The sequence below is a fragment of the Lepisosteus oculatus genome, chromosome 20 (assembly GCF_040954835.1).
Source record: "Lepisosteus oculatus isolate fLepOcu1 chromosome 20, fLepOcu1.hap2, whole genome shotgun sequence".
Lineage (NCBI taxonomy): Eukaryota > Metazoa > Chordata > Actinopteri > Semionotiformes > Lepisosteidae > Lepisosteus > Lepisosteus oculatus.
The window spans coordinates 1235941-1258688 of NC_090715.1; the positions used below are offsets into that span (position 1 = coordinate 1235941).

Genomic DNA, 22748 nt, shown 5'->3' on the forward strand with positions numbered 1-22748 from the left:
TCCTGCTCTGTAGCGCTGGAAAGTGCGACATAACTTCCTGTTCCGGGATGCATTGAGAAAGAATGAGCATGTCAAGAGAGTCACAAACTAAGTCCTGCATAAGAGACTAAGAATTTAAGACTCAGAAGTCTTTTTTATATCTAAATATTTTGATGTATTAGAAGTAAGTCTGTGCTCTTACACCTGTGGCCTCTGTCAAACAGCTAGCTGGAGATACGTCCCCTGGGATTCTCACTCATGGCCAGTCTTGTCTTGTTCTTGAGGTTGAGTGAGTATGCCCTCAGCGGAAGGCACATGGAGGAGCTGGCAGCGGTGCTGGAGAGATGTCCCCATCTGGCGGAAGTAGAGTAAGCAGGGCTGCAGTCCATTACCATCTGTCCACCCCGGCGGCTCGGCCTGGAATCCCCCAGGCTGTGAAGCAGGAGCACTTCGCCTCACACCAAGGGAGGCCTTTTCATGTCCAAATCACATCACATCACATACAGACATGAATGAATCTTATCATCTCACCACATTTTCTAAAATCTCGTTCGTTGGGAATTAACCCGTTGTGTAGTCAGCTGTGGTGTGATCATTGGCTTGCTATGAGTAGTTGGTCTCCCTGGTGGCACAGTGAACTCACTACCTCTGAGTAAGCAAGAGCCAGTATTCTGTTAGTGTGGAGCTCAACACTGCTGCTCCAGGGTTCTGGGTTCAAATCCTGGCACAGCCACCTGTATCTCTCTGATAATGGATGGATGAGGAGATAAACCCAAAGTGAAAAGACACAGCTCCAATTCCATCTACAAATATGCTGATGACACGACCATCATTGGCCGAATCACTGCTAAAGACAAGGCAGCCTACAGGGATCAGCTCAGGAACCTGGTGGAGTGGTGCCTTGACAATAATCTGTCAGCAAAACCAAGGAGCTGGTCATCGATTTTAGAAAGCAGGGTGGGGACCACACCCCTATGCACATCAGTGGGGTGGCTGTTGAGATGGTAGCAGCTTCAAGTTTGTGGTTCCCTTCATCACTAATGATTTAACATGGTCCCAGCATGTAACTGGAGCTACAAAGAAGACACAACAGTGCCTTTACTTCCTCAGACTGTTGAAAAGATTTGGTCTATCTTAAACTGTCCTTACCACATTTTACAGGTGTGCTATTGAGAGTGTGCTCATGTGGGATTACAGTGTGGTTTGGCAGCAGCTCGTTGTCTGGGGGTGATCAGGTCAGCCCAGTCCGTCACTGGGGTACAGCTCCCCTCTATTTCAGACATTTTTATAGCTCTCAGGAAGGCTGGAAGTATCGCTAAAGATACCAGGCATCCTGGTTTCTCATTTTTCTCCCCCCTTCCCTCTGGTAAGGGTTATATAGGAGCATAAAGGCACGAGCTTCCAGATTCGGAGGCAGTTTCTTCCCACAAACTGTCAGATTACTGAACGCTACCCCTACAGCTGGCTCACACTGATGTTTTTTAAGCTGTGCTATGTTATTTAACTTGTTGTTGCTGCTGCTGTTCTGAGTTTATGTTTTTGGTGTTTCCTTAATGTCTTTCTATTGGAGTGTACATGCAAATAAGCATTTCATGGCACTTGAGCGTATGACAATAAACAGAACTGAATTAACTGAACTGAAGTAGTGTCACTTACATCACAGTTCATAGCACTGTTTTGTTACATATTTTTAATATTTTTCTGTGTAACTCCAGTAACGTGTGCATTAACCTTGCAATGCCTAATTAAGTTGTGTTTTCTCTTTTCAGCAAACACATTGTAATCATCATCACTATTTTGTGTGTTATTTTATATTTCAGTTTATCCAGTAATTTACTGAAGGATGAGGGTATAGAATGCTTTTTGAAGTTTTTACCTAAGTTCCAGATTTCAGATGTTGTCAAGTAAGTTATTATTATTATTATTATTTTCTTGTCATGTGTCAGTGTTATTGTAATCGGTGCTGCGACCAGCGATCAAACGTCTGCCTCCTTCTTCCTGTCTCCCTGCAGTCTCAGCAATAACAGCCTGACGCAGGTGGGGGCGCTGTGTCTGCTCAGCTGCATGAGCCTCTGTGAGCGAGTGCTGGAGGTCGATGTCTGGTGAGTTCTTCCCTGGCGGTTAAACCCGTCCCAGCACACCGCAGAGTTAGGAAGCTGCACTTTCGCCCTGCTGTCACCCAGGTCTGCACACTTTGCTTTAAACCTTTCTGGAGACACAGGATGCATGATTCTCAAGTCACAAGGTTCAGTTACGCATTTTCTTCTTTAGCCTAGGAGCTGAGCAAAAGTCCCTGCTGTGGTTTAAGCGTGAAGAGGAGAACAACAAAACCTTCAGGTAATCGTTACTGTATGTTTTAGTTGTAACATTTGCTACGTGGTTATAACACAGATGTCATATACATTCATATTATGAGTTCATACTGTAAATCTCAGCACATATATTTCTGAAAATTACCCAGTTTGTAAGATTTATTGGGAAAATCAAAATATGAACTCAAACTGCAAAAAGCACTGAGCTGCTCTCCGCAGTGCTTGCTCCGTCTGGCCTCTGCCTCTGTGGGAGTGCTGGGAGGAGAGGAGGTGAAGAGTCACTGCCCTGCTTGTCTGTGCTCCTCCAGGAGAGAAGAGCCCCACAGCGCAGCATGTACAGGACATTCCGGCACCCAGAGGAGAATCAGGTACCCAGAAGACCTGCCCTGTGCTCTCATTTCTGTTACCATGGTCTGCTAAACGTAACGTGAGCGCTTTGAGGAGATTGCTTTTAAAGATGCCTCATAGAATAGTTGTGCTGTGCATATTACTCATCTGGACATAATACTGTTGTCTTTATAATGTATTTATAAGGCATTTTTCTTCCTGTAATCCCTATAAGATGAACTGTATATAGGCACCCAGGAAATAAAATGATATTCTGGTCGTGTCCACTTTCGCTGATGTGAACAGAAATCTGTTCTCTAGCTCTTGAGTCAGCGGTACCTCTCTCCCTCATGATCTCTGCCCGTGTCTCTCCTCCTCCAGCCTCAGAGAGTGTTGTTTCCAGAGGGAGCACCTGGCCAGGCTGGCGGGCGTGCTGGACCAGTGCACCCAGTTAGCCAAGCTGGAGTGAGTATGTGGGAACCAGGAGGGAGGGAAGCAGGCGAAGAAGCACAGTGGAACCAGGGCTGATGCTGTGTGGACAGCTTACTTGTTGACTTGCTCGTGAAGACGGTTTGCCCGTCGGTGAAGTGAGGAGCTCTGGGCTGACACCGCTGGGCGGTGGAGGAGCTTGTGAGCAATGCTGTCGAACTCTGTCGTTTCAGGGTGTCCTGTAACTCCCTGCACAGCGAGGGGCTGCAGGCCCTTACCCACACACTGGCGCGGCTGGCGTCTCTCAGGGAGCTGGAGTACGTATCGTCCGCAGCCGCCCCGCAGTTAAACAAGCAGCTGAATCCAGACGAAATGTGAAAGATATCTGACCTTATTTTATCCGTGTTCATTAGGATAAGAAACAACGGCCTCAGTTTGGAGGCGATCGAAAGCCTAGTGAAGGAGCTGACCCGCTGTCCTGAGGCCCTAGTTTTGAGGTGAGACAGACTCGGGGTCAGTAGGCCCAGGGAGGCCCTGTGTTTCCAGATAACGATAAGGTCATTGACCGATGTGGAAGTCACCAACTGAAGGGTGTGTTTGTGTGCGCAACTGTTTCTGATGACAGACTAGATCATGATAGTGACCTGCCAATCGCAAAAAGAAAAGCCAGCTTTGATGGCCAAGTCCTCCTTCTCAGTGGACCCCGGCCAGCAGGTGCTGGGTTTGCTGTCTGACAGTTGCTGGTGACTCAGTGTGCCTGTGCTGCTGGAGTCTCGGACAGTCCACTAACGCCCCCAATCCCTCTGTGTCAGAGCTGAAGAGCCATGGATACAGGCTGGGGAGGCTGTTTGTTTCGTCAGCAGGTGCCTGAGCGTCAACTCAAACATCCAGGAGATCAGGTGAGTCTGTCGCGTCCTAATGATGAAGACAGGTACGTACAAACTTTCAAATGCATTAGAGGCACCACGATCTAGTCTTTTTCCTTAAGTGTCATACATCCATGATTTTAAATGCCAGTTTAAATTACAATCCCTGCAACATGTTAAGCATAGAGGAACTCATTTTCAGGCCTACACTGTGCACACCTGGGGTTCTGATGTGGTTGGAGTAAGCTGCAGTCTATAATTGGGATTTAATCGCCACTTAATACCTGCTGTGCCTTTTCAGGGTCCACAGAAACACTGTCTCTGTCACTGTGGAGAGCTGCAGTGCTGGGGACAAGGCCTCTGCTTGTGACAGGTAAAGCAAAACCCCAGTCGATTAAAGGAACTCATTGCTCTCCCAGATATCTAGGTAGGTAAATGGGTTAGGTCCCCTTTTCAGGCCATAAATGCCCATGGGGGAATGGGGGGCAAGGGCCACCATTTTTCTTGGCCATCCGACACTGGAGGTGAAAGTGATGAGATCAGCATCACGCTCCGGCCAGCTTATCGCCCCCGGAATGATTGACCCCAGTATTGGGGTGCACATGAAACACAGCCCAAGTGGACCTGGGAGCCATCTGGAAGGAATTAGAGCTCCATCGCTTGCCCCTACCCGGGATTGAACCCGGAACCTTCCATTTTGTCTTGACACTGAAAGTGAACTGGATTTGTTTACCTGGCCCAGAAAATAGAGGTCAGGAGCTAGATGCCCTTGCTGTCTGAGCTACCACAGCTCTCTCTCTGATAACCAGCCCTGCGTAACCACAGTGGCTGGTGAGAGTTCACAGTTGGTCTAACCATTGCTGTCTGTGTGGTTTTGTGCTTCAGGGAAGGCAGCCGAGTAGGGAAGTCATCAGTGAAGGCAATCAGGTGAGAACTCGTTACCTCTTCACCCCAGTCCTCTGGGGTCAGAGGTCGTTACCTCTTCACCCCAGTCCCCTGGGTCAAAGGTCGTTGTCTGTCTGCCCATTCTTCTGTGAGTGAGTGTGAGTGAATCAGGGAGAGTCACGTACAGAATCTTCCTCATCTGTTCCAGGTACCACCAGCTCCTTCATTACCTGGCTAGATTACTAATCCATTACAGACAATTCCATGGTTTAAGAGCCAGTGGTGGCTGGAACCTGTGCTGGCAGAACTGCGAGGGAAACAGTTCTGTACCAGGCCAGGCGTCTTGTAGAGATCAGTGCAGCTTAGTCGCGCCGTCTTCCTCTTCGTTCTTGTGCAGCAGATCGTGCAAGTGCGTGGTTGTGAAGTAACCCTGTGTGCTTTGTGTCTCTGACAGCCTTGTGGACTGTAGACTGCAGGGACAACACCTCTCCTTCCTCCACGAGGTCAGCAGACACTGCCCACAGCTCCAGGAGTTAGAGTGAGTATCAGCCCTTCTCCTTGACCTGTCCCACAGCCAAGGAGTTGTCGCAGCGCCCCAAGTTCATTCAGAGTACTGGGGTGCACAATATCTGAACACATACAGCTCCCAAAGTTTACACAGAGTACTGCGGTGCACATGTCTGAACACACACAGCGCCCCAAGTTCACTCAGAGTTTGGGGTGCACATGTCTGAATACACAGTGCCCCAGGTTCACTCAGAGTACTGGAGTGCACATGTCTGAACACACAGCTCCCCAAGTTCACTCGGGTTACTGGGGTGCACATGTCTAAACACACAAAGCCCCAAGTTCACTCAGAGTTTTGGGGTGCACATGTCTTTACACACAGTGCCCCAAGTTCACTCAGAGTACTGGGGTGCACATGTCTAAACACACAGAGCCCCAAGTTCACTCAAAGTTTTAGGGTGCACATGTCTAAACACACAGCGCCCCGAGTTCACTCAGAGTACTGGGGTGCACATGTCTAAACACACAGAGCCCCAAGTTCACTCAGAGTACTGGGGTGCACATGTCTGAACACACAGCTCCCCAAGTTCACTCAGAGTACTGGAGTGCACATGTCTGAACACACAGCTCCCCAAGTTCACTCGGGTTACTGGGGTGCACATGTCTAAACACACAAAGCCCCAAGTTCACTCAGAGTTTTGGGGTGCACATGTCTTTACACACAGTGCCCCAAGTTCACTCAGAGTACTGGGGTGCACATGTCTAAACACACAGAGCCCCAAGTTCACTCAAAGTTTTAAGGTGCACATGTCTAAACACACAGCGCCCCGAGTTCACTCAGAGTACTGGGGTGCATATGTCTGAACACACAGCTCCCCAAGTTCACTCAGAGTACTGGGGTGCACATGTCTGAACACACAGCTCCCCAAGTTCACTCAGAGTACTGGGGTGAACATGTCTAAACACGCAGCTCCCCAAGTTCACTCAGAGTACTGGGGTGCACAATATCTGAACACATACAGCTCCCAAAGTTTACACAGAGTACTGCGATGCACATGTCTGAACACACACAGCGCCCCAAGTTCACTCAGAGTTTTGGGGTGCACATGTCTGAACACACAGCGCCTCTGGTTCATTCAGAGTTTTGGGGTGCACATGTCTGAACACACAGATCCCCATGTTCACTCAGAGTACTGGGGTGCACATGTCTAAACACACAGAGCCCCAAGTTCACTCAGAGTTTTGGGGTGCACATGTCTGAACACACAGCGCCCCAAGTGCACTCAGAGTACTGGGGTGCACATGTCTAAACACACAGAGCCCCAAGTTCACTCAGAGTACTGGGGTGCACATCTGAACACACAGTGCCCCAGGTTCACTCAGAGTTTTGGGGTGCACTTGTCTGAGCACACAGCGCCTCTGGTTCACTCAGAGTACTGGGGTGCACATGTCTGAACACACAGCGTCCCAAGTTCACTCAGAGTACTGGGGTGCACAATATCTGAACACATACAGCTCCCAAAGTTTACACAGAGTACTGCGGTGCACATGTCTGAACACACACAGCGCCCCAAGTTCACTCAGAGTTTGGGGTGCACATGTCTGAATACACAGTGCCCCAGGTTCACTCAGAGTACTGGGGTGCACATGTCTAAACACACAGAGTTCACTCAGAATTTTGGGGTGCACATGTCTGAACACACAGTGGCCCAGGTTCACTCAGAGTACTGTGGTGAACATGTCTAAACACACAGCGCCCCAAGTTTCTCAGAGTTTTGGGGTACACATGTCTGAACACACAGCGCCTCTGGTTCATTCAGAGTATTGGGGTGCACATGTCTGAACACACAGCGCCCCAAGTTCACTCAGAGTACTGGGGTGCACATGTCTGAACACACAGCACCTCTGGTTCATTCAGAGTATTGGGGTGCACATATCTAAACACACAGTGCTCCCCAGGTTCTCTCAGAGTATTAGGTCACACGTCTGAACACACAGCGCCCCAAGTTCACTCGGAGTACTGGTGTGCACGTCTGTGCATCTGTACGATCTGTTGCAGGTAGCTTTTTAATCGAGTAAATCATCTGATAGATCTTTGTCATCTCTCTTTTAATCCAGCCTGTCCCACAACAGCATTGGTAAAGAAGGAGCTGAAATCTTGTCCTCTGTCCTGCCTCAGTTAAGAAACTTGAGAAAGCTCAGGTGAGACACTATTTATCACAGGTACTTCACTGTTGCTGCTACCAGAACTGACCTAAGTGAATTACATTATACCTGATATTGTTGACAAGTTAGAATTATTTTTCAAACAGCAGACCTGTGACAGTTTGCAAAACCTGTTTTATCTCTGATAAATGCTATTCAGTGACTCTGCAGAAAAATACATGTTGAATTTACAGAGTGTTATTACACACCACATTGTAGTTTTTGACGAGTGAAAAAAAAAGCTTTCTCAGAGAAAACTTTTCTACCTTTCAGCCTTGAGTCGAAGCTGACGTCTGCCGCAGAGATTGCCCTGCTGGCAGAGGGGCTGGCCAGGTGTCCCAGCCTTGGCAGCCTGAAGTAAGACAGCTGGGCTCACTCTTGTGGGTGTGGGGGGGTCGTGTCGTTTTGTATGGTTGCTTGAGAAAACCTCAAATGAAAATGGATTAAGACTGATTCACAAAAAGAGGATCATGGGGGTGTCTTAACATGTCGGTGTTGCCCGACGGCAATGAGGGAGGCAGTCGAATCCAGACCAGCTGGAAAGTCTCGGGCAGCGTTGCAGAAGGACATTAGCTGTGCTATCTTGCCTCCCCCAGCTTCTCCCACAGTAGGATGGGCGACGACGGAGCTCAGGCGCTAGGAAAGATCTTCCCACAGCTGCCTCGCCTCACAGCCATCAAGTGAGTACTGATCACCAGGCCTGCAGTGTGGGCTGATCCTGGCCTTCACCTCATGCGTACAGGAACTCTTCTTCTCCGGAAGGAACATACGAGGACACAAGCATGAAAATGAAGAATTTGAGACTTGATTGCACCGTGTGATAAATAGCGTTTGTCTTTTCATTTTCAGTCTTTCCCAGTGCTCCAGTGTGTCCACAGCGGGCGGGCTCGAGATTGTTCGGGGCCTGTGCCAGTGTCCTTGTCTACAGGAGATTGAGTAAGATGTGATCTCTCCCTGATTGCTCTTGTTCCTGCCGTTTTTAATAGTAGCAGTATGAACCGTGGGTTAACAAGAATCGGAATTCTCTTTCTTTTCTGATTTTTGTCTCGCCATCAGTACCACCTCTCACAGAACTCGAGTGAGTTCCTCAGAGAGATTAATGTTTTTCTTTGCAGAAGGAATGTTTGGAATCTTGTGTAAGCATTTCTTTCTTAAAGGCCACTAGGTGGCTGCATTGGCAATTTTTTGCTGAATGTAATTCTAATTAAGTTCTAAATCAGAAGGGATGAACATAATGCCCATTAAGGAGTGTTGTAAATACAGTGGAAATCCAGTCTAAAGTCTCTCTTTTTGTCCGTTTCCAGCTTAAACTCCATCCAGCTGGATGACAGTGGCCTGTTATGTCTGAGGGAGGGACTTCTGCGGATGGAGTCTGTGAAAAACATAAAGTAAGCCGAAGACTGAACCTGCGCTGGTTGAATGACATCAATTTATCTGATTAAAAAAAAATTGAAATCGTAGAAATCAGAAATCTCTGGCCTGGGGTCTTTTTAAACAGATACCCGCTGTTGTCTGACATATCACCCTGCAGCTCTCCACTGGCAGCCCACTGAAGCTAAGCAGGGTTGTCTGTCTGCCCATTCTTCTGTGAGTGAGTGTGAGTGAGTCAGGGAGAGTCAAGTCCTAATCTTCCTCATCTGTTCCAGTTACCACCACTACACTGTAGTGGGCGCTGTCTTTCGGATGAGACGTTAAACCGAGGTCCTGACTCTCAGTGGTCATTAAAAATCCCTGGGTATTTCTCGAGAAGAGTAGGGAGTTATCCAGGTGTCCAGGCCAAATTCCCACCCTCGGCCTTTACCGTGGCCTCCAAATTGTCCCCATGTATGATTGGCTTGCACTGGCGTCCCATCCAGGGTGTACCCTGCCTTGCGCTCGTTGCTGGCCAGGTAGACTCGGGCTTCCCGCGACACCATATGGGATAAAGCGGTTTGGTAAATGACATGACTTTATTAGCCCTATACAGTTTCTTGCATTAGGAATTTGTCTTTTCGCATACCCCAGCTTGCTCTTCATCAGACACACAGACACACAGGCAGTTGGGGTTAAGGGCCTTGCTCAGGGGCCCAATGGAGTAGGATTCCTCCACTGGCTGCGGGATTTGAACCTGCAACCTTCCAGCCACAGGTGCAGATCCTTAGCCACAGAACCACTGCTCTGTGACCTGCTGTTTTATGTGACACCTCAGGAATAGCTGAAACACAGGATAGCATCATCAGGAAGAGCTACCAGATCACAAGGGGATTGATTACTCTTAAACCCACATATATGGCAATAACACATCTGGACCTGAACTATAAAACCCTCTACAACAGTGTGGGAAGTACACAGTGTGTGTGTTTCCTTCAGTGTGCTACAGAGGGGGCTGTTTTCGTCACAATTAAAGTCATCTCAAATCTTCACTAGATTTAGCTGTGACTCCTTGCTTCCCTTCAAACTCATGGGTTCCTGCACGAACCATAAGACTTGGACAGAAGGTACATGTGATTATTCAGACTATAACTCCGTGGCTGAGGTCTCTGTTTTCTAATTCCAGCTTGAATAAGATTGTCTCCAGCTCGGAGGGCAGAAGTGCAACAGTCCTGAGTCTGCTGAGCTCCATGAAGACCTGCAGGATTGAGGAGATAGAGTGGGTGATCTGAAAGGCGGCTGCTAGTTTAGACCCTGCGTATGAAGCAGGTGCAGTCCTGATTGCTGGGCGCTGTTTCCCCCTGCAGGGTGAATGGCATCCGGATGGGAGACAGCGGAGTGCTGGAGCTGTGTCGGCACATTCCTCTGTGGAAGGGACTGCGGAGAATCAGGTGGGCAAAGACCGCTGTCTCTGCAGGGAGATCAGACAGCAACCACAGAGCTTGCAAGGAAGAGAACAGAAAGGCGTGGGCCTCCATGGTCTGGTCAGAGTTCAGCCTTATCATCTGGTGCCACAGTGTTTGGACCACAGGGTGTAACGGGAGCCGGTCCTGACTCCTGTGAAGTGTGTAGTTTAGGACCCTGTGCAGACGGTATTATCTGGAAGTGACTGGAAAACATGGTGAGGAACGGAAGGGATGGCGAACAGGGGACGGCGCCTACAGTGATCCAGGTGCCGGGAGGGGGGTGCAGGCAAACAAGTCCAAAATGGTCCAAAGGGGAAATCAGGTGCGCAGTCCAAAATCCCAAACCAGGTGATCCCTCCAAGACAAGACATGAATAAAAACAGGAACAGGATCAGGGACAAGGTAGTTAAAACGAGGCCAGGTGCTCCGAGCTGGTCAGGACGCCAATCGGAAGCCTATGCCTTCAAGCCACAGATGTAGGGCGACTTGATGCTAGGCGGGCCTCTGGGTGTCCGTCTTCCAATGCAGAGCCCTGAGCTTCAGAGGCACGAGGTTTAAATAATATACGGTGAAACCAGGGACAGGTGAACGTGATAATGAAACTAAAACACAGAAAGGGTTGGAGCGCCCTCTAGAGGAGGGATGACGATTGTGACGCAGCGCTCTGTTGTTGCGGCCTCTCCTCTGACCCCACCCTCTGTGCTTTCTCCCACCAGCCTCTCTGACAACCAGATCAGCGGAGCGGGGGGGCAGCAGCTCATCGAGGCTCTGTCCAGCTGCCGGCTTCTTCAGGAGATCCAGTAAGGAGCACACGGGTTTTGGGCAGAGCGGAATAGGAGGGGCTGTCCTGTGTGACCTAGACTTTCTGATACCATTTTTGTGGCCTGTTCTCCTTGGCTTAATTACTTAACTAATAGATTCAGCATGAGGTTAAATTGGTTGATTGTTAATTTGTTTATTGATGTGAGCCAACCAAAGTGATGCCCACAATCTTCCTTGCAAAAGCTTTGACTCTTGTAGTATAATGGTAATTCTGGACAGACTTTTCTTCTGGAGGAAACCCAGAGTTTGAAATCCAGAGCTTTCCATTTCAGTGCCCTGTGACTGAGGTACAGCAATGATCTTACTGAATGCATTTTAGCAATGAGAACTAATTCTTTCTCTGCAAATCAGCTTAGCCAACAACTCCCTTGGAGACACTGCAGCGCTGAAGCTGGCTGGAGTCTTACCTGCAATGACCCACCTGAAAGTGCTGAAGTAAGTGTCTAGACCCCACAAGGGCATGACTGGAATAGACACAGCTTTTAAAGAAAAGGACGGCAATCATTGAAATGGTCTTAAGAAACTATCTTTCAAACATTAAGCACATTTTAAGGGTGAGAGGGGAATAAAATAAGTCCCGTAGCGCAGTTCAGGACCCCATGTAGATGGTATAATCCGGAAGTAAGTGGGGGAAACCGGGACGCAGGCCAGAGTCCAGGAACCGGAGGATCCATCCGAGACAAACAAGGTTAAAAACCAGAAATGGATCCGGAACACGAACAGGGAATAAAAACCAGCGCTCCGAGTCCTGGACTCAGAATGTCAGGATGCCGTGATGAAGCCTACGCCATCGGGTCTCTCCTAGATCCGCCTGTAGGCGGGCATCCGGGCTTCCATCTCCCAGTGCTGAGCCAGGAATAGCGGGAGCACCAGGCTTAAATATTAACAGACAAAACAGGGGGCAGGTGCACATAATCAACTACAATCCGAAAGGGTCGGAGCACAGTGACCCTTTGTACAGATAAGATGTACAGTTTTACTGATTCAGATAAGGTGTCCGAATGGGACAGGAAGGATGTTCTTCCCAGCTCAGAGCTCAGGAGAGCGAGTGGGTCAGAAAGTGTTTCACGCTGCAAGCCTGAATGCTCATTTCCTGGAGGGAGCATGTTGGGGACCCCTGTCCTTATCCTGTGTGTTGTCTTTTCTTGCCCATTCCTGCCTGCAGCCTGCAGTCCAACCAGATTGGTCCTAAGGGAGGAGAACAGCTGTGCAGAGCCTTCTCCTTCTGTGGCAACCTGGAAGAGATCAGGTACACGTACCAATCAACACCACGATACATTGGAATATATTTAGAACAGGAATAGTAAGTGACTTAGCAGGCGCGTTTGTCTAAAGGTACAGAGGGTAGAGAGTGAGTTACATCATTAGCACCTGCTGATGTCTTCTCCTTAAGAGGGTGCAGAAGGGGCTCGGTACCCTGAAACGTTGAGTCGAGGTGTGAACTGGGTACGAATGTCCTAGCAAAGCATCCAGGGCCTGTACCTTCACTCCTGGGCCAGCCAGTTGACTTACCAGCACTGTCCAGAGTGACTACTGCAGTGCCCAGGTCGCTTAAGACTGAAACCATGTTTTAGTTATTTTCTTTCCCTGTTATCATGTGCCTTTAAATTCAACATTTCAGTTTAGTGTATTCAAAATTCCTTTGCTAAAAACATAGAAACCATAGAGGAGGCCTCCCAGCCCATCTCGCCTATTTGGTAGTTAGCAGCTTATAGAGCCGGGGCTTCAACACTGCGTTTGGAAAAGCAGTGCCAGTTTTAAACGCCCTGCCATGTAGTTTCCACGTGTACTCTTGGGTTTGCGTTTCACTAGATGTGATTTTACAAGCTCTTGTGTTTTTGTGTACAGACCAGCACTGTATATTCAAGTGTGGATACAAGCTGCCATCTCTGACCAGCATCGCTTTGATTTAACAGCTTGTCGGAGAACCAGATTGAGGCAAAGGGGACACTGCAGCTGTCAGATTCCCTGGTCCAGATGAAGTCTTTAAAGAAGCTGGAGTGAGTATGCTTTAGAGTTCATTTTCTTACCGCTGAAAGAAGATGTGGCAGTAGTTCCTCTCCAGGGGATGCTGGAGATACAGGAGGAGACAGGGAAACAGCTGATGTCACTCCTCGCTGCACAGACATCATCCACTGACTGCAGCTATTCATAGGGTTTCAAAGATGTTAGTGTTTGCAGGAAAATGCTTGTAATAAATTCCAACAAAATATCTTTCTTAGCAAACACGCGCTTTAGCTGTCCATGAATTAAGTTAAATGACTCAGCTGACTAAATATTAGTAAGAGCACAGTGTTTCTGTGTAACCCCAGCAGTAATGGGACCTGGATGTTAAGTTATTTTCATCTAGGGATGTCACACACAGGAACGCATACACACACACATGCACACACAAACACATGCGCACAATGGGCTCCATAACACTATTTTATTATTATTGTGTGATTTAAGGCTGTGGAAGAATGACGTATATAAGACTGAAAAGGCCCAGAACCTCCAGATTCTTAAGGAAAAATGAATGATAAATTCTTGCTGTCAATGTAACTTTTCATTGGTGAAATTTGACCTGCTGTCCCTACACCAAGCTCCCCTGAGTTCGTTATCCAAGTGTGTCTGTAAAGTTCTTTCCTTGCCAAGATAAAAATCCTTTGCCTCAGAAAGCCTGTTCTGATTTTGGAATGAACAACTGCACCAGCTGTTGGGACTAGACTTGAAGATATGGATGCATACAGCTCACATGTGCAATGTGAACAGAATGCAGGTATGGAGATATTAATGGCTACTAGGTAATGTTTTGCAAACCCGTTTCTGCTTGTAGTCTGAGGCTGGCCAAGATCGGTGAAGTGGAGTCCGTCCGCCTGGCAGCCAGCCTGGGCCACTGTGTCTCCATGGAGGAAATCAAGTGAGTGTGTCCCCATCCCTGAGCCGACAACATCTCCATCCTCTCTCACCCACCACTCCCTTCCCCCTTAGAAATAGGAATCCATTGCATTTATGCAGCAGTTTTCACTTCACAGTCTTAGGAAGAGACCCACCTGATCCTCCATGTCTTCCACCTGGGTTTAACACAGCGTGCAGATGTATGAGACACTGCTTCAGTGCTTGAATCAAGGGGCAACATTAGGGAGCCCGGGGTGGAATTTAGCTTAGACACCCCTACCCTTATGATCTTTAATGACCCAGCGTCCAGAAAGTCATCTTAATGTCACATGCGAAGGATGACACCTCCGACAACACAAGTCCACTCATCCTCCTGGAGCACTGGTTCAGACATTCTGCTCCAGGCAGAAGAGCACCACCTAGTGGTCCACCAACACCTCTCACAATGGCAGCTCGACCTTCCTAATTGATGCTTCACAAAGGACTCAATTAAGCACCTGCCCTTACAAAACTTTCTGACTGTGGTTCTGTTTTAGGAATTGAAGACAATTGTCCGATATCACACATTCACACAGATGGCTTCCTGATTAACGCAATACATTAACACAAATACACCAGCCTTCACTGTACAGCTGAACTCATTTAAAAGGCTGAGACTGACTGTGAGGAAGTGACATTTGCTTTCAAGTTCCCCAGTCCAACTGGCACTCTGCATTGACGCTGCCTGCCTTCACACTACGGTTTGTTTCAGCCTGGCTTGGAACAGTGTTGGAGATGAGTTTGCCAAGAAGCTTGCCGAGGTTCTAACGAGATTCAAGCGATTAAAAAAACTTGAGTAAGTATCAACAGCTGTTTCAGGCATTTTCAGTGTTTCTTAAAGGGAGTTTTCCCAAGAGCAGAGATATTTATTATTATATTCCAAGAATATCCCAAAACAAAAAAATTAATAAAATTACTCATGATTGCCATGAACATGTGTGCCTGTGATCTTTTGCAGTTTCGAGTGTAATTCAATAACATTCCTTGGGGCTGAAGCAATAGCAGAGAAGCTAAGATCTTGTTCGTCTATTGAGGTGATAAGGTAAGTCTTTTAATAGGGTTTATTTTCTATCCTTTAGTGAGTACAGGTGGAACACAGGTGGTTGTAGATCTCTTCAAAACAACGAGGATGCACGTGGACACACCTGGGGTTTAACTGCTATGAGCAGGACGTGACAGGTTTCTTGGCCAATAGTGTCCATTACCTCAGCCCCTGAAGGCATGAGTAGTTTTATGATTTAGTTCCGCTGATATCAAGTACCTGTATGAGGAACTTTATACACCATCCATGCACACACACATGCACAAAATGAGCTCCATAACCTATTTTTTTATTACTGTGTGATTTTAGGCTGTGGAAGAATAACATAAAGACTGAAGAGGCCCAGAACCTGCAGCAGAGAGACCCCCGGCTGAACTTCTCCTCGGCCTTGTAGGAGTGAGCCCCAGGCAAGGGCTCGGCTCTGCTGGCCTCTGCAAGTCCTCAACTAGAGGAGACTACCTCAGGAGCGGCTCATTGCCTTTTTGCACTTTTAGGCACCTTTTTATTTACCTTGTTGTGGAGCTCAGGCTATCACAGCCTTTCTAAAGAAAGAAGTGAGAAAGGTGGAGAACGAAAGTATTTAAAATGTGTGTTTGTCTTGTTTAAAGCACAATTGGAGAGCACTGCAGAGTTAAAACACAACCTGTTAACCTGTTCGAGCACAACCAGTGTCTTACATACAGCACTGAGCTTTTGTGGGTAGATGTGTTTTTTTGTGGGAGGCAAGGGATTGTGAAGGAGGTCACCTTCACCTCTGCTGGTGTGAAGGTTCCTGCTTTATGAGCTGCATAGCTGTGGATCAAATTTACTCTTCCCTTATACGGTCCATATGTTCCATCTTCTCTGCTTACTAAAACTAATGGGTTTGGTAGTGTATTTTGTGAATATTGAGCAATATTTTGATTACAAATGTGTATTATGGACATATTTCTTTCATGAAAGGAGATAAGCAGGTGTTTGTGCATCGTTGTCTGCAGAGGACAGGTGGGGAGCATGCAAACACCTGTCTTCTGTCTGCAGCCGAGCCGAGCCGTCTGGGCTGAGCCCGGCTGAGCCGAGCCGTCTGGGCCTCCTCTCACAGCGAGCCTGAGTCATGTATGTTGGCTCAGGGGGGACACCTTCGAATCCCACAACATCTACTGTAACCACATCTGTGCTCCAAAGACTCAGTGCAAACACTTCACAGAACACAAAAAAGGCAGGAATAAGGCAGCTTTACGCCTGATGGCGCGAATGTAACATTCTCTGAGGGGCTGGGAAAGTCACAGTCCATTACAATTCGATTCATGTTCTCATGCTCACATACGACTGGCTTCATAGAAATACCTGGGCAGTGTTCTCCATTCCTCTCCGTATTTATTACAGTGAACATCAGCTTTTCAGGGCCTGTCTGTTTGATTTAATTTTGTTTACAGAATACTTTTAGAGTTTTTGCTTAAATTAATGTAAGACCGTGTTGTGTGAAGGTGTGGCTTTTAGATCTGAGTTTCCCTCAGACGTGAGGAGTGCAGCTCACAGAGTGAGGCCTGTGCACAGTGCCACTCGGGGTCACTGTTTCTGTGCTTCCTGTGTTGTTTGCGAATGAGAGGTATTCCATGTGATAAATGCACAGTGTTTTGCAAATAAATCTCTTTTGTAAAACCTGTGTTGTCGTGTTGGTTTTACTGCAGTTCTCTGTAGGGAAGACCTACTGGGTTATAAAAGACCAGGTTATAAAAAGGAACGTAGGGGTCTGTAGCCCTGGTACTGAGGAGCTCAAACCCAGTTTTTCTTATAGGTAAACCTAAATCCCTTGTCCTTTAAGGATTTGGATCATATTTAAGCATATCACCCTGCAACTCACAACTGGCAGCCCATTGGAGCTCAGCAGTGTGAGCCTGGTCAGTACCTGGATGGGAGACCTTCTTGGGAAAACTAATATTGCTGCTGGAAGAGGTGTTAGTGGGGCCAACAGGGGGCGCTCACCCTGCGGTCTATGTGGATCCTAATGCCCCAGTATAGTGACGGGGACACTATACTGTAAACAGGCGCCGTCCTTCGGATGAGACGTAAAACCAAGGTCCTGACTCTCTGTGGTCATTAAAAACCCCATCTCTCGAAAAGAGTAGGGGTGTAACCCTGGATTCCTGGCCACATTTCCCCCTGGCCTTTACCAATCATGGCCTCCTTATAATCCCCATATCTGAACTGGTTTCATTACTCTGCTCTCCTCCCCACTGAGAGCTGGTGTGTGGTGAGCGTACTGGCGCACTATGGCTGCCATCGCATCATCCAGGTGGGGCTGCACACTGGTGGTGGTGGAGAGGATCCCCATTACCTGTAAAGCGCTTTGAGTGGAGTGTCCAGAAAAGCGCTATGTAAGTGTAAGGAATTATTCATTATTATTAACTGATCAATTAAACAAGAAACGTTCTGCGGAAAGAACAATATTCTGATTTTGACTTAAATGCACGCGCCATATGTCGGATTGATCATAGTTAAACTGCTACTTAAAAACTGATGATTTGAAGGCTAAGATTTGGCGTTAGAGACCCAGGGTTAAGTGGTTTGTAGGGCAAAGACACACAGATGTAGTGGTCCCCGCCGCCTGCAGGTGGCAGTGCAGGCCAGGCAGTGCCGTGGAAACGCGCTCGGAAAAGACGGCAATCGCGAGCGCGGGACACGCGTGGACGGCCCGGGACCCACGGACACTGAAAAGCTTGGACTCTCGAGCCGTTCCACTTCTTACACAGTTCGGAGGAAACGCCATTAATGTCCTTAAGATCGTGCCACTGCTTCCCATGTACGTCGGTATACAGTGGGAAGTCTTGACGGCCCTCAGACTCGGCCACTGTGAAGACCTCGCCTGGCCGGGTCCTCCCTTCAGGGCCAGAGCAGACACGCTGCAGCAACAGGGGCGCCGGCTTGACCAGTGTTTAGAAAGACCGGTCACCCCCCCAGGCGCTGACCGCCTGCCCGATGGCCAGTTCCGTCACGGGGACGCGCGTCTTGAAATGGACGCGCCGGTGAATTTTGCTAACATTGTTTCCAGAGAGGAGGGGTGGTGAGGCCGGGTCTGTATGAGCCCTGGGGGGCGTCGGCCTGCGCTGTCATCACCAGAAAGGTTTGACGTAGCCCTCGGCGGTGTAAAGTGAGCCTGAATCCGCAGGTCCGAAGAGATTTGGTTCAGCTCTGAGCTGGAGGGCAGGCCCGGCGGGGCACTGGTGTGTTGGTAGACTGTGGTGCAAATTAATGGGTTGTCTTTCTGGACAGGCTGAAGACAGATAAAATGCAGCAATACGCTACTGGCACACCTGAAGGCACACTCTGTCCTGAGCACCACTTCCTTCACTGGCGGGACTCTCGCCGGGAGGGAAACGTGACGCTGCCGTGCGGTTTTCCGCAGGCTGTTGCGATTCGTACTTCCCCTTTTCTAAGCCAATAACAGTACTGGACGTTTCGCAGGAGCGCTGAGGATTCTGTTTCAGTGTTTTTACACTCCATTGACAGTTGGCTTCTTTCTTTATTGGCCAAACAAGGCCGTGGGGGAACCTGTCCGGCGGCCTCAGGCGTCATGACGTCAGCGCACCCGCGGGCCCGGCGCGGTGGGAGAGCCGGAGAGCGCTTCTCGTGACGGGGATTACCCGGGAGTACCACGGCCCCTTCGCGGACGGAGGAGGTCCAGACTCGGATCGAAGTGGACTGGAAACGTCTATATCGCCGATCCCCGGGGCGCTGTTTTACCTTCTGGACTGTTACAGCCTGAACAGTGATGATCGCTGGACTCTGAAGGTAGGAGCGCGACACCTCTCGGGGCGCTTTCGCGTGCCGTGGGTCTGTGCGTGGTCACGGACCACTCTACTTCCCCGGTCACTAGTGGCCTCTGCACGCGCCGGCGGCCGTTTTCGGTTCGCAACAGGCAGCTCGCTTCATGTCGCGGGTGGAAATGTTGAGGAGTGTAGACTTGTCTGAGGTGCGCCTAACCTGGTCATATTATTTTACACACCCGAAGAAGGCTCCACAGCCGAAACGTTGTGTTTCTTTTCTTCTCTTTTCAGCACGGAATAAACTTTTATTTTACGACAGCACTAGCTCTCCTTAGCAATGCTTTCTAGCTGACGGAGGCTGCGGTCTTTAGGGTCAAAATCAGCAGTAAACCTGGCTCTCCGGAGAAGCGTCCTTCGGAAAGCGCGGTGCGTGGAAAGGCAGTAGAAAAACAGAAGAAAATAGCTGAGAAAACAACACAACAGTTGCCGAAAGCGAGGCGATAACAGCAGATAACGGACAGACGCACGTACAAAGTTTCACACATCCCCTGAGAGGCGGGATCGCCAGAGCTCGGTGTGCGCGAGGCTGACAGCGCGAGGCGGCGCGCGGTCCCCAGGCCAGCGCGCCCGGGCAGTCGCGTGCAGCTCCGCAGGGGCGTTACAGATCCCGGAAGGACCACATCTCCCAGTCATCGGCCGCTGCCCCCAGTCGGGAGAGCACATCGGGGGCTCCGCTGACTTCAGACAGGCTGGAGCGGCCCGAGGGCGGGGATGGGTCATTGTAAACGCAACTTTTTTAAAGTCGTTATTCAATGCGTGCTCGAAGATTCCTTTTCGCTGTAGCCAGTCTGTGTGCTCTGTGCTCTGTACAGTACCTGCACTTAATCACTTTACACTAATTAGCCCCCCTCCGCAGCAGAAAAAGTCTCCTTTTATTTTTCTTCCCTCAAGAGCACGCGTGTCTCTAAAAGAGAGTTTAAAGAATTCGCTTGTTTTATCGGAAATGCACCCGAAGGTCTGATATGGGCGTGACGCGCCTATAAGATTGAGCTGGTCGTGTGCGTGTTCGTGGCCGTGGGGAGGGAAGTTATTCACCCAGAAGGCTCAGTTTCAAGCTTCGGTCCTATCGCCAGGACCGACCCAGCAGGAGCGCGGAAGAAAGTTCAATTCTTCCTGCCTGTAGGGTTTTAAAAAAATTCACCCCCCCAAGGCACGGGGCCGGTTCGCACGACTCGCCGCTCCGGCTCCACGGCCGGGACTCGCGCCGCGCTGGGCCGGGCAGCGCGTGCGGGGTGCTCGTCACGGATGACGGTAGCAGCTCGAGAAAAAAAAAGAGCGGACGCGCTCGAGCCGCAGCTACTGCGGGGCCTCGCGCTGTCGCTCCTGTTGCACTTGGCGCTGCGCAATCAGCGTGCGGAGCGCTGTGTCTGAGCAACACTGTGTCCGCAGAGGACAGGGGCTGTGTCTGAGCGACACAGTGTCCGCAGAGGACAGGGGCCGAGCGACCCGCCCGGGCTGGGCGGAGTTCCTCCGGGCTAGGAGCCAGGGGCTCGCTCTCGCTCTCGCTCCGTGGCGGCGGGGATATTCCCAAGGGCGGGACTGGATCTACAGCGCTGCCTTTAACTCAACAGCACTCTTCTGAGCACCACAAAAATGGTTTTAAATCCAACGCTTCCTTATTAACACGGGAACTTCACTTCCAAACTTCCGTGAGGGTCGGAGCTGGGTCAGCGCTCGACGCCCTGGGTAAGAAACCGACAGCGGAGAAAGTTAGAGAACAGTCCCGTACTCTCGGAGTACGGGGCGGGGAGTTATGTCGTGAAGCGATCTACAGGGTTGTGGTTACGCTGGTTGATATGGGAGGTCCTGTTGTTTGCAGTCTCGAATTTACTGTAAGGGCAGTACAAGAGCACTGGACGGTATTAAGAATTTGACAGCTCACGCTGCTGGTCTATTCAGATTTTCAAACGCGGGGCTTTTCAGCGACTTGAGTTAGAGCTTGCGATGTGATTACACAGTATCGACTAGCGCTTGAATTCGAAAGAGCGTCTGATCCCGCCGCCGAGCCCCTGCTGATCGCTTACCGGGTGTAAGACGTACCGCTCCGCTCTGCTTCTGGACGAGACTCGGCTGGCAGGAAATGCAGAGGTTCCGGCCCACAGCTGTGTGCAGCTGCGGACCGCGGAGACACGAGCGGCAGTGTTCCTGCTCCCGGCCGCATGGCCGCTGTCCCAGAGCGGGGCTCCTGTGGCCCGTTCTGTCACGGATCCGGGACTTGAAAATGGCACTGATGGTTATTGCGCATTCGGGGCGATGAATCTGGAGAGTTCAGGATAACGACCCGTGTCGTGTTTCCTCTCCTTTACAAAGCTGGCGCCCATGGGCCAGCCAGCCCGTCCAGAGCTCCGGTCCGCGGGGCTCTCGTGAAGCGCTCGGGAGAGGAGCTCGTGACACCCCAGGGCTCGAGCGCGAGAGGCCAGCGGCGCAAACCGGCCCGCCGTGCGCGGTCCACGCGTGGCGCTGCAGCGTGGTGCCCGTTTCTGAGACTGAAAGCAGGAAGCACAGTGTGAGCTGTGAGGCGGCCGCTCTTTATCACTGCGAATGATCCAGGGTTAAACTAGTCTAGAGATTTATTGTGGGTTATTTTGTTCATTTTGGAAAAAGTGTGGCTTTAAATTATTTCCCGTCTTTTAATTAAGATGTGAAAACAAGTTCCTGCTTGAATATGGCCGTGGAAAGCGCATGTGTCTGTAACCCTTTTAAAGTCTGATCGGAGAGCGTCGGAGAGCCGGTGTCTCGGCCTGCCATGTCTCGGTGTCCCGTGAGCACCTGTCCCCTCTCCCAGTAAGCGCAGGATGCCCAAACCCGCAGGTGGGCCACGTTCTTGAGGTTCATCCACTTCCTGCTCACGAAGACCTCCCCGTGTCTCCGACCGGCCGCCCTGTCCGCGCGGTGTCCCGCGTCCCCCTCTGACCAGCTGTCGCCAGTTCACTGGGCTGGTGCTTCTCCCCATCTGCTGCCCACCACAGTGATGGTTCTGTGGCCTCATGTGCTGTTCTGCTCTGCTGCTGGGTGCCGTACTGTATGACCACAGCAGCTCGGGCTGTTTCCTGCCTTCCAGTCGGCCTCAGAGCAGGTAGCTGGTGCAACAAGAATTGGCTTCATCACTCTGCTCTCCTCCCCACTGATAACTGGTGTGTGGTGAGTGTTCTGGTGCACTATGGCTGCCGTCGCATCATCCAGGTGGATGCTGCACATTGGTGGTGGTGGAGGGGATCCCCATTACCTGTAAAGCGCTTTGAGTGGAGTGTCCAGAAAAGCACTATACAAGTGTAAGCAATTATTATTATTATTATTATTATTATTATTATTATTATTATTAGCATGAACCGACTGGAGTTTTGTCCAGTGATGGGAGTTTATAGTTAGAACTATTCTGTTAGTGTTTTTTTCTGACTACAGTAGAGGGTCTTGGCTGTGTTTTTTCTCTGTAGAATTTTGCTTTCCTTTCAGGCCTTTTTACAGTGGAATTCACCACCTATCTGTTGGCACGAATCGCGGGCTGAGAAACATTTGGCGTGTTTTCTCAGATCGCCAGGCACGCGGGCAGGCTCTCAGTCTCTGCGTGGCACAGGTGGCACCGATGGCCTGTGGGTGTTTCTCTCCTCATGCTGCACAGACTGTCCAGCTCGGAGACTCGCTGTCCAAAGCTCTTCGGTGCTGGGTGAGGTGTCGTGCACATTTTGGACATTTTGGACCTAGGAAGATCTAGGAGGCTGTGTGAGACAGGGATTGGGATTTTAATGTAGATTCTTATATTTAAGTTGTGTTAAAGCCTTATAGCAAATTGGCAAGATCTCATTAAGCAGTGTTAATAATTAACTTGCATTCAT

At 49.6% G+C, this 22748-nt stretch overlaps 2 protein-coding genes and 1 long non-coding RNA gene across 6 annotated transcripts in view; 2 read left to right on the top strand and 1 right to left on the bottom strand.

Annotated features, from left to right (window-relative positions):
- Positions 1–16750, top strand: part of nlrc5 (NLR family, CARD domain containing 5) — a 35619-nt gene extending 18869 nt beyond the window's left edge. For all 3 annotated transcript variants that reach the window (XM_069181227.1, XM_069181225.1, XM_069181226.1), the window contains exons 26-52: positions 264–347; positions 1800–1883; positions 1992–2081; positions 2251–2316; positions 2600–2659; positions 3000–3083; positions 3281–3364; positions 3461–3544; positions 3860–3946; positions 4215–4286; positions 4799–4840; positions 5253–5336; positions 7424–7507; positions 7784–7867; positions 8107–8190; positions 8360–8446; positions 8815–8898; positions 10047–10139; positions 10228–10311; positions 11043–11126; positions 11500–11583; positions 12314–12397; positions 13065–13148; positions 13967–14050; positions 14780–14863; positions 15026–15109; positions 15419–16750. In XM_069181227.1, the coding sequence (XP_069037328.1) occupies positions 264–347; positions 1800–1883; positions 1992–2081; positions 2251–2316; positions 2600–2659; positions 3000–3083; positions 3281–3364; positions 3461–3544; positions 3860–3946; positions 4215–4286; positions 4799–4840; positions 5253–5336; positions 7424–7507; positions 7784–7867; positions 8107–8190; positions 8360–8446; positions 8815–8898; positions 10047–10139; positions 10228–10311; positions 11043–11126; positions 11500–11583; positions 12314–12397; positions 13065–13148; positions 13967–14050; positions 14780–14863; positions 15026–15109; positions 15419–15503 (2194 nt within the window). In that variant the 3' untranslated portion in view covers positions 15504–16750. The remainder of the gene's footprint in view (positions 1–263; positions 348–1799; positions 1884–1991; positions 2082–2250; positions 2317–2599; positions 2660–2999; positions 3084–3280; positions 3365–3460; positions 3545–3859; positions 3947–4214; positions 4287–4798; positions 4841–5252; positions 5337–7423; positions 7508–7783; positions 7868–8106; positions 8191–8359; positions 8447–8814; positions 8899–10046; positions 10140–10227; positions 10312–11042; positions 11127–11499; positions 11584–12313; positions 12398–13064; positions 13149–13966; positions 14051–14779; positions 14864–15025; positions 15110–15418) is intronic.
- LOC138224352 (uncharacterized) lies at positions 11577–21384 on the bottom strand. Its single transcript, XR_011182816.1, has 3 exons — positions 20940–21384; positions 13179–13293; positions 11577–12383 (listed from the first exon to the last, which is right to left on the bottom strand). It is a non-coding gene; the product is annotated as an uncharacterized lncRNA (long non-coding RNA).
- The window catches only part of cpne2 (copine II), a 42398-nt gene continuing 38260 nt past the window's right edge, over positions 18611–22748 (top strand). The window contains exon 1 of one of the 2 annotated variants that reach the window (XM_015368566.2): positions 18611–18880. The gene's annotated coding sequence lies outside the window, so the exon portion shown is untranslated. Of the gene's footprint in view, positions 18881–19942; positions 20602–22748 lie in introns of those variants that run through there. The other variant, XM_015368565.2, reaches the window with a different exon arrangement.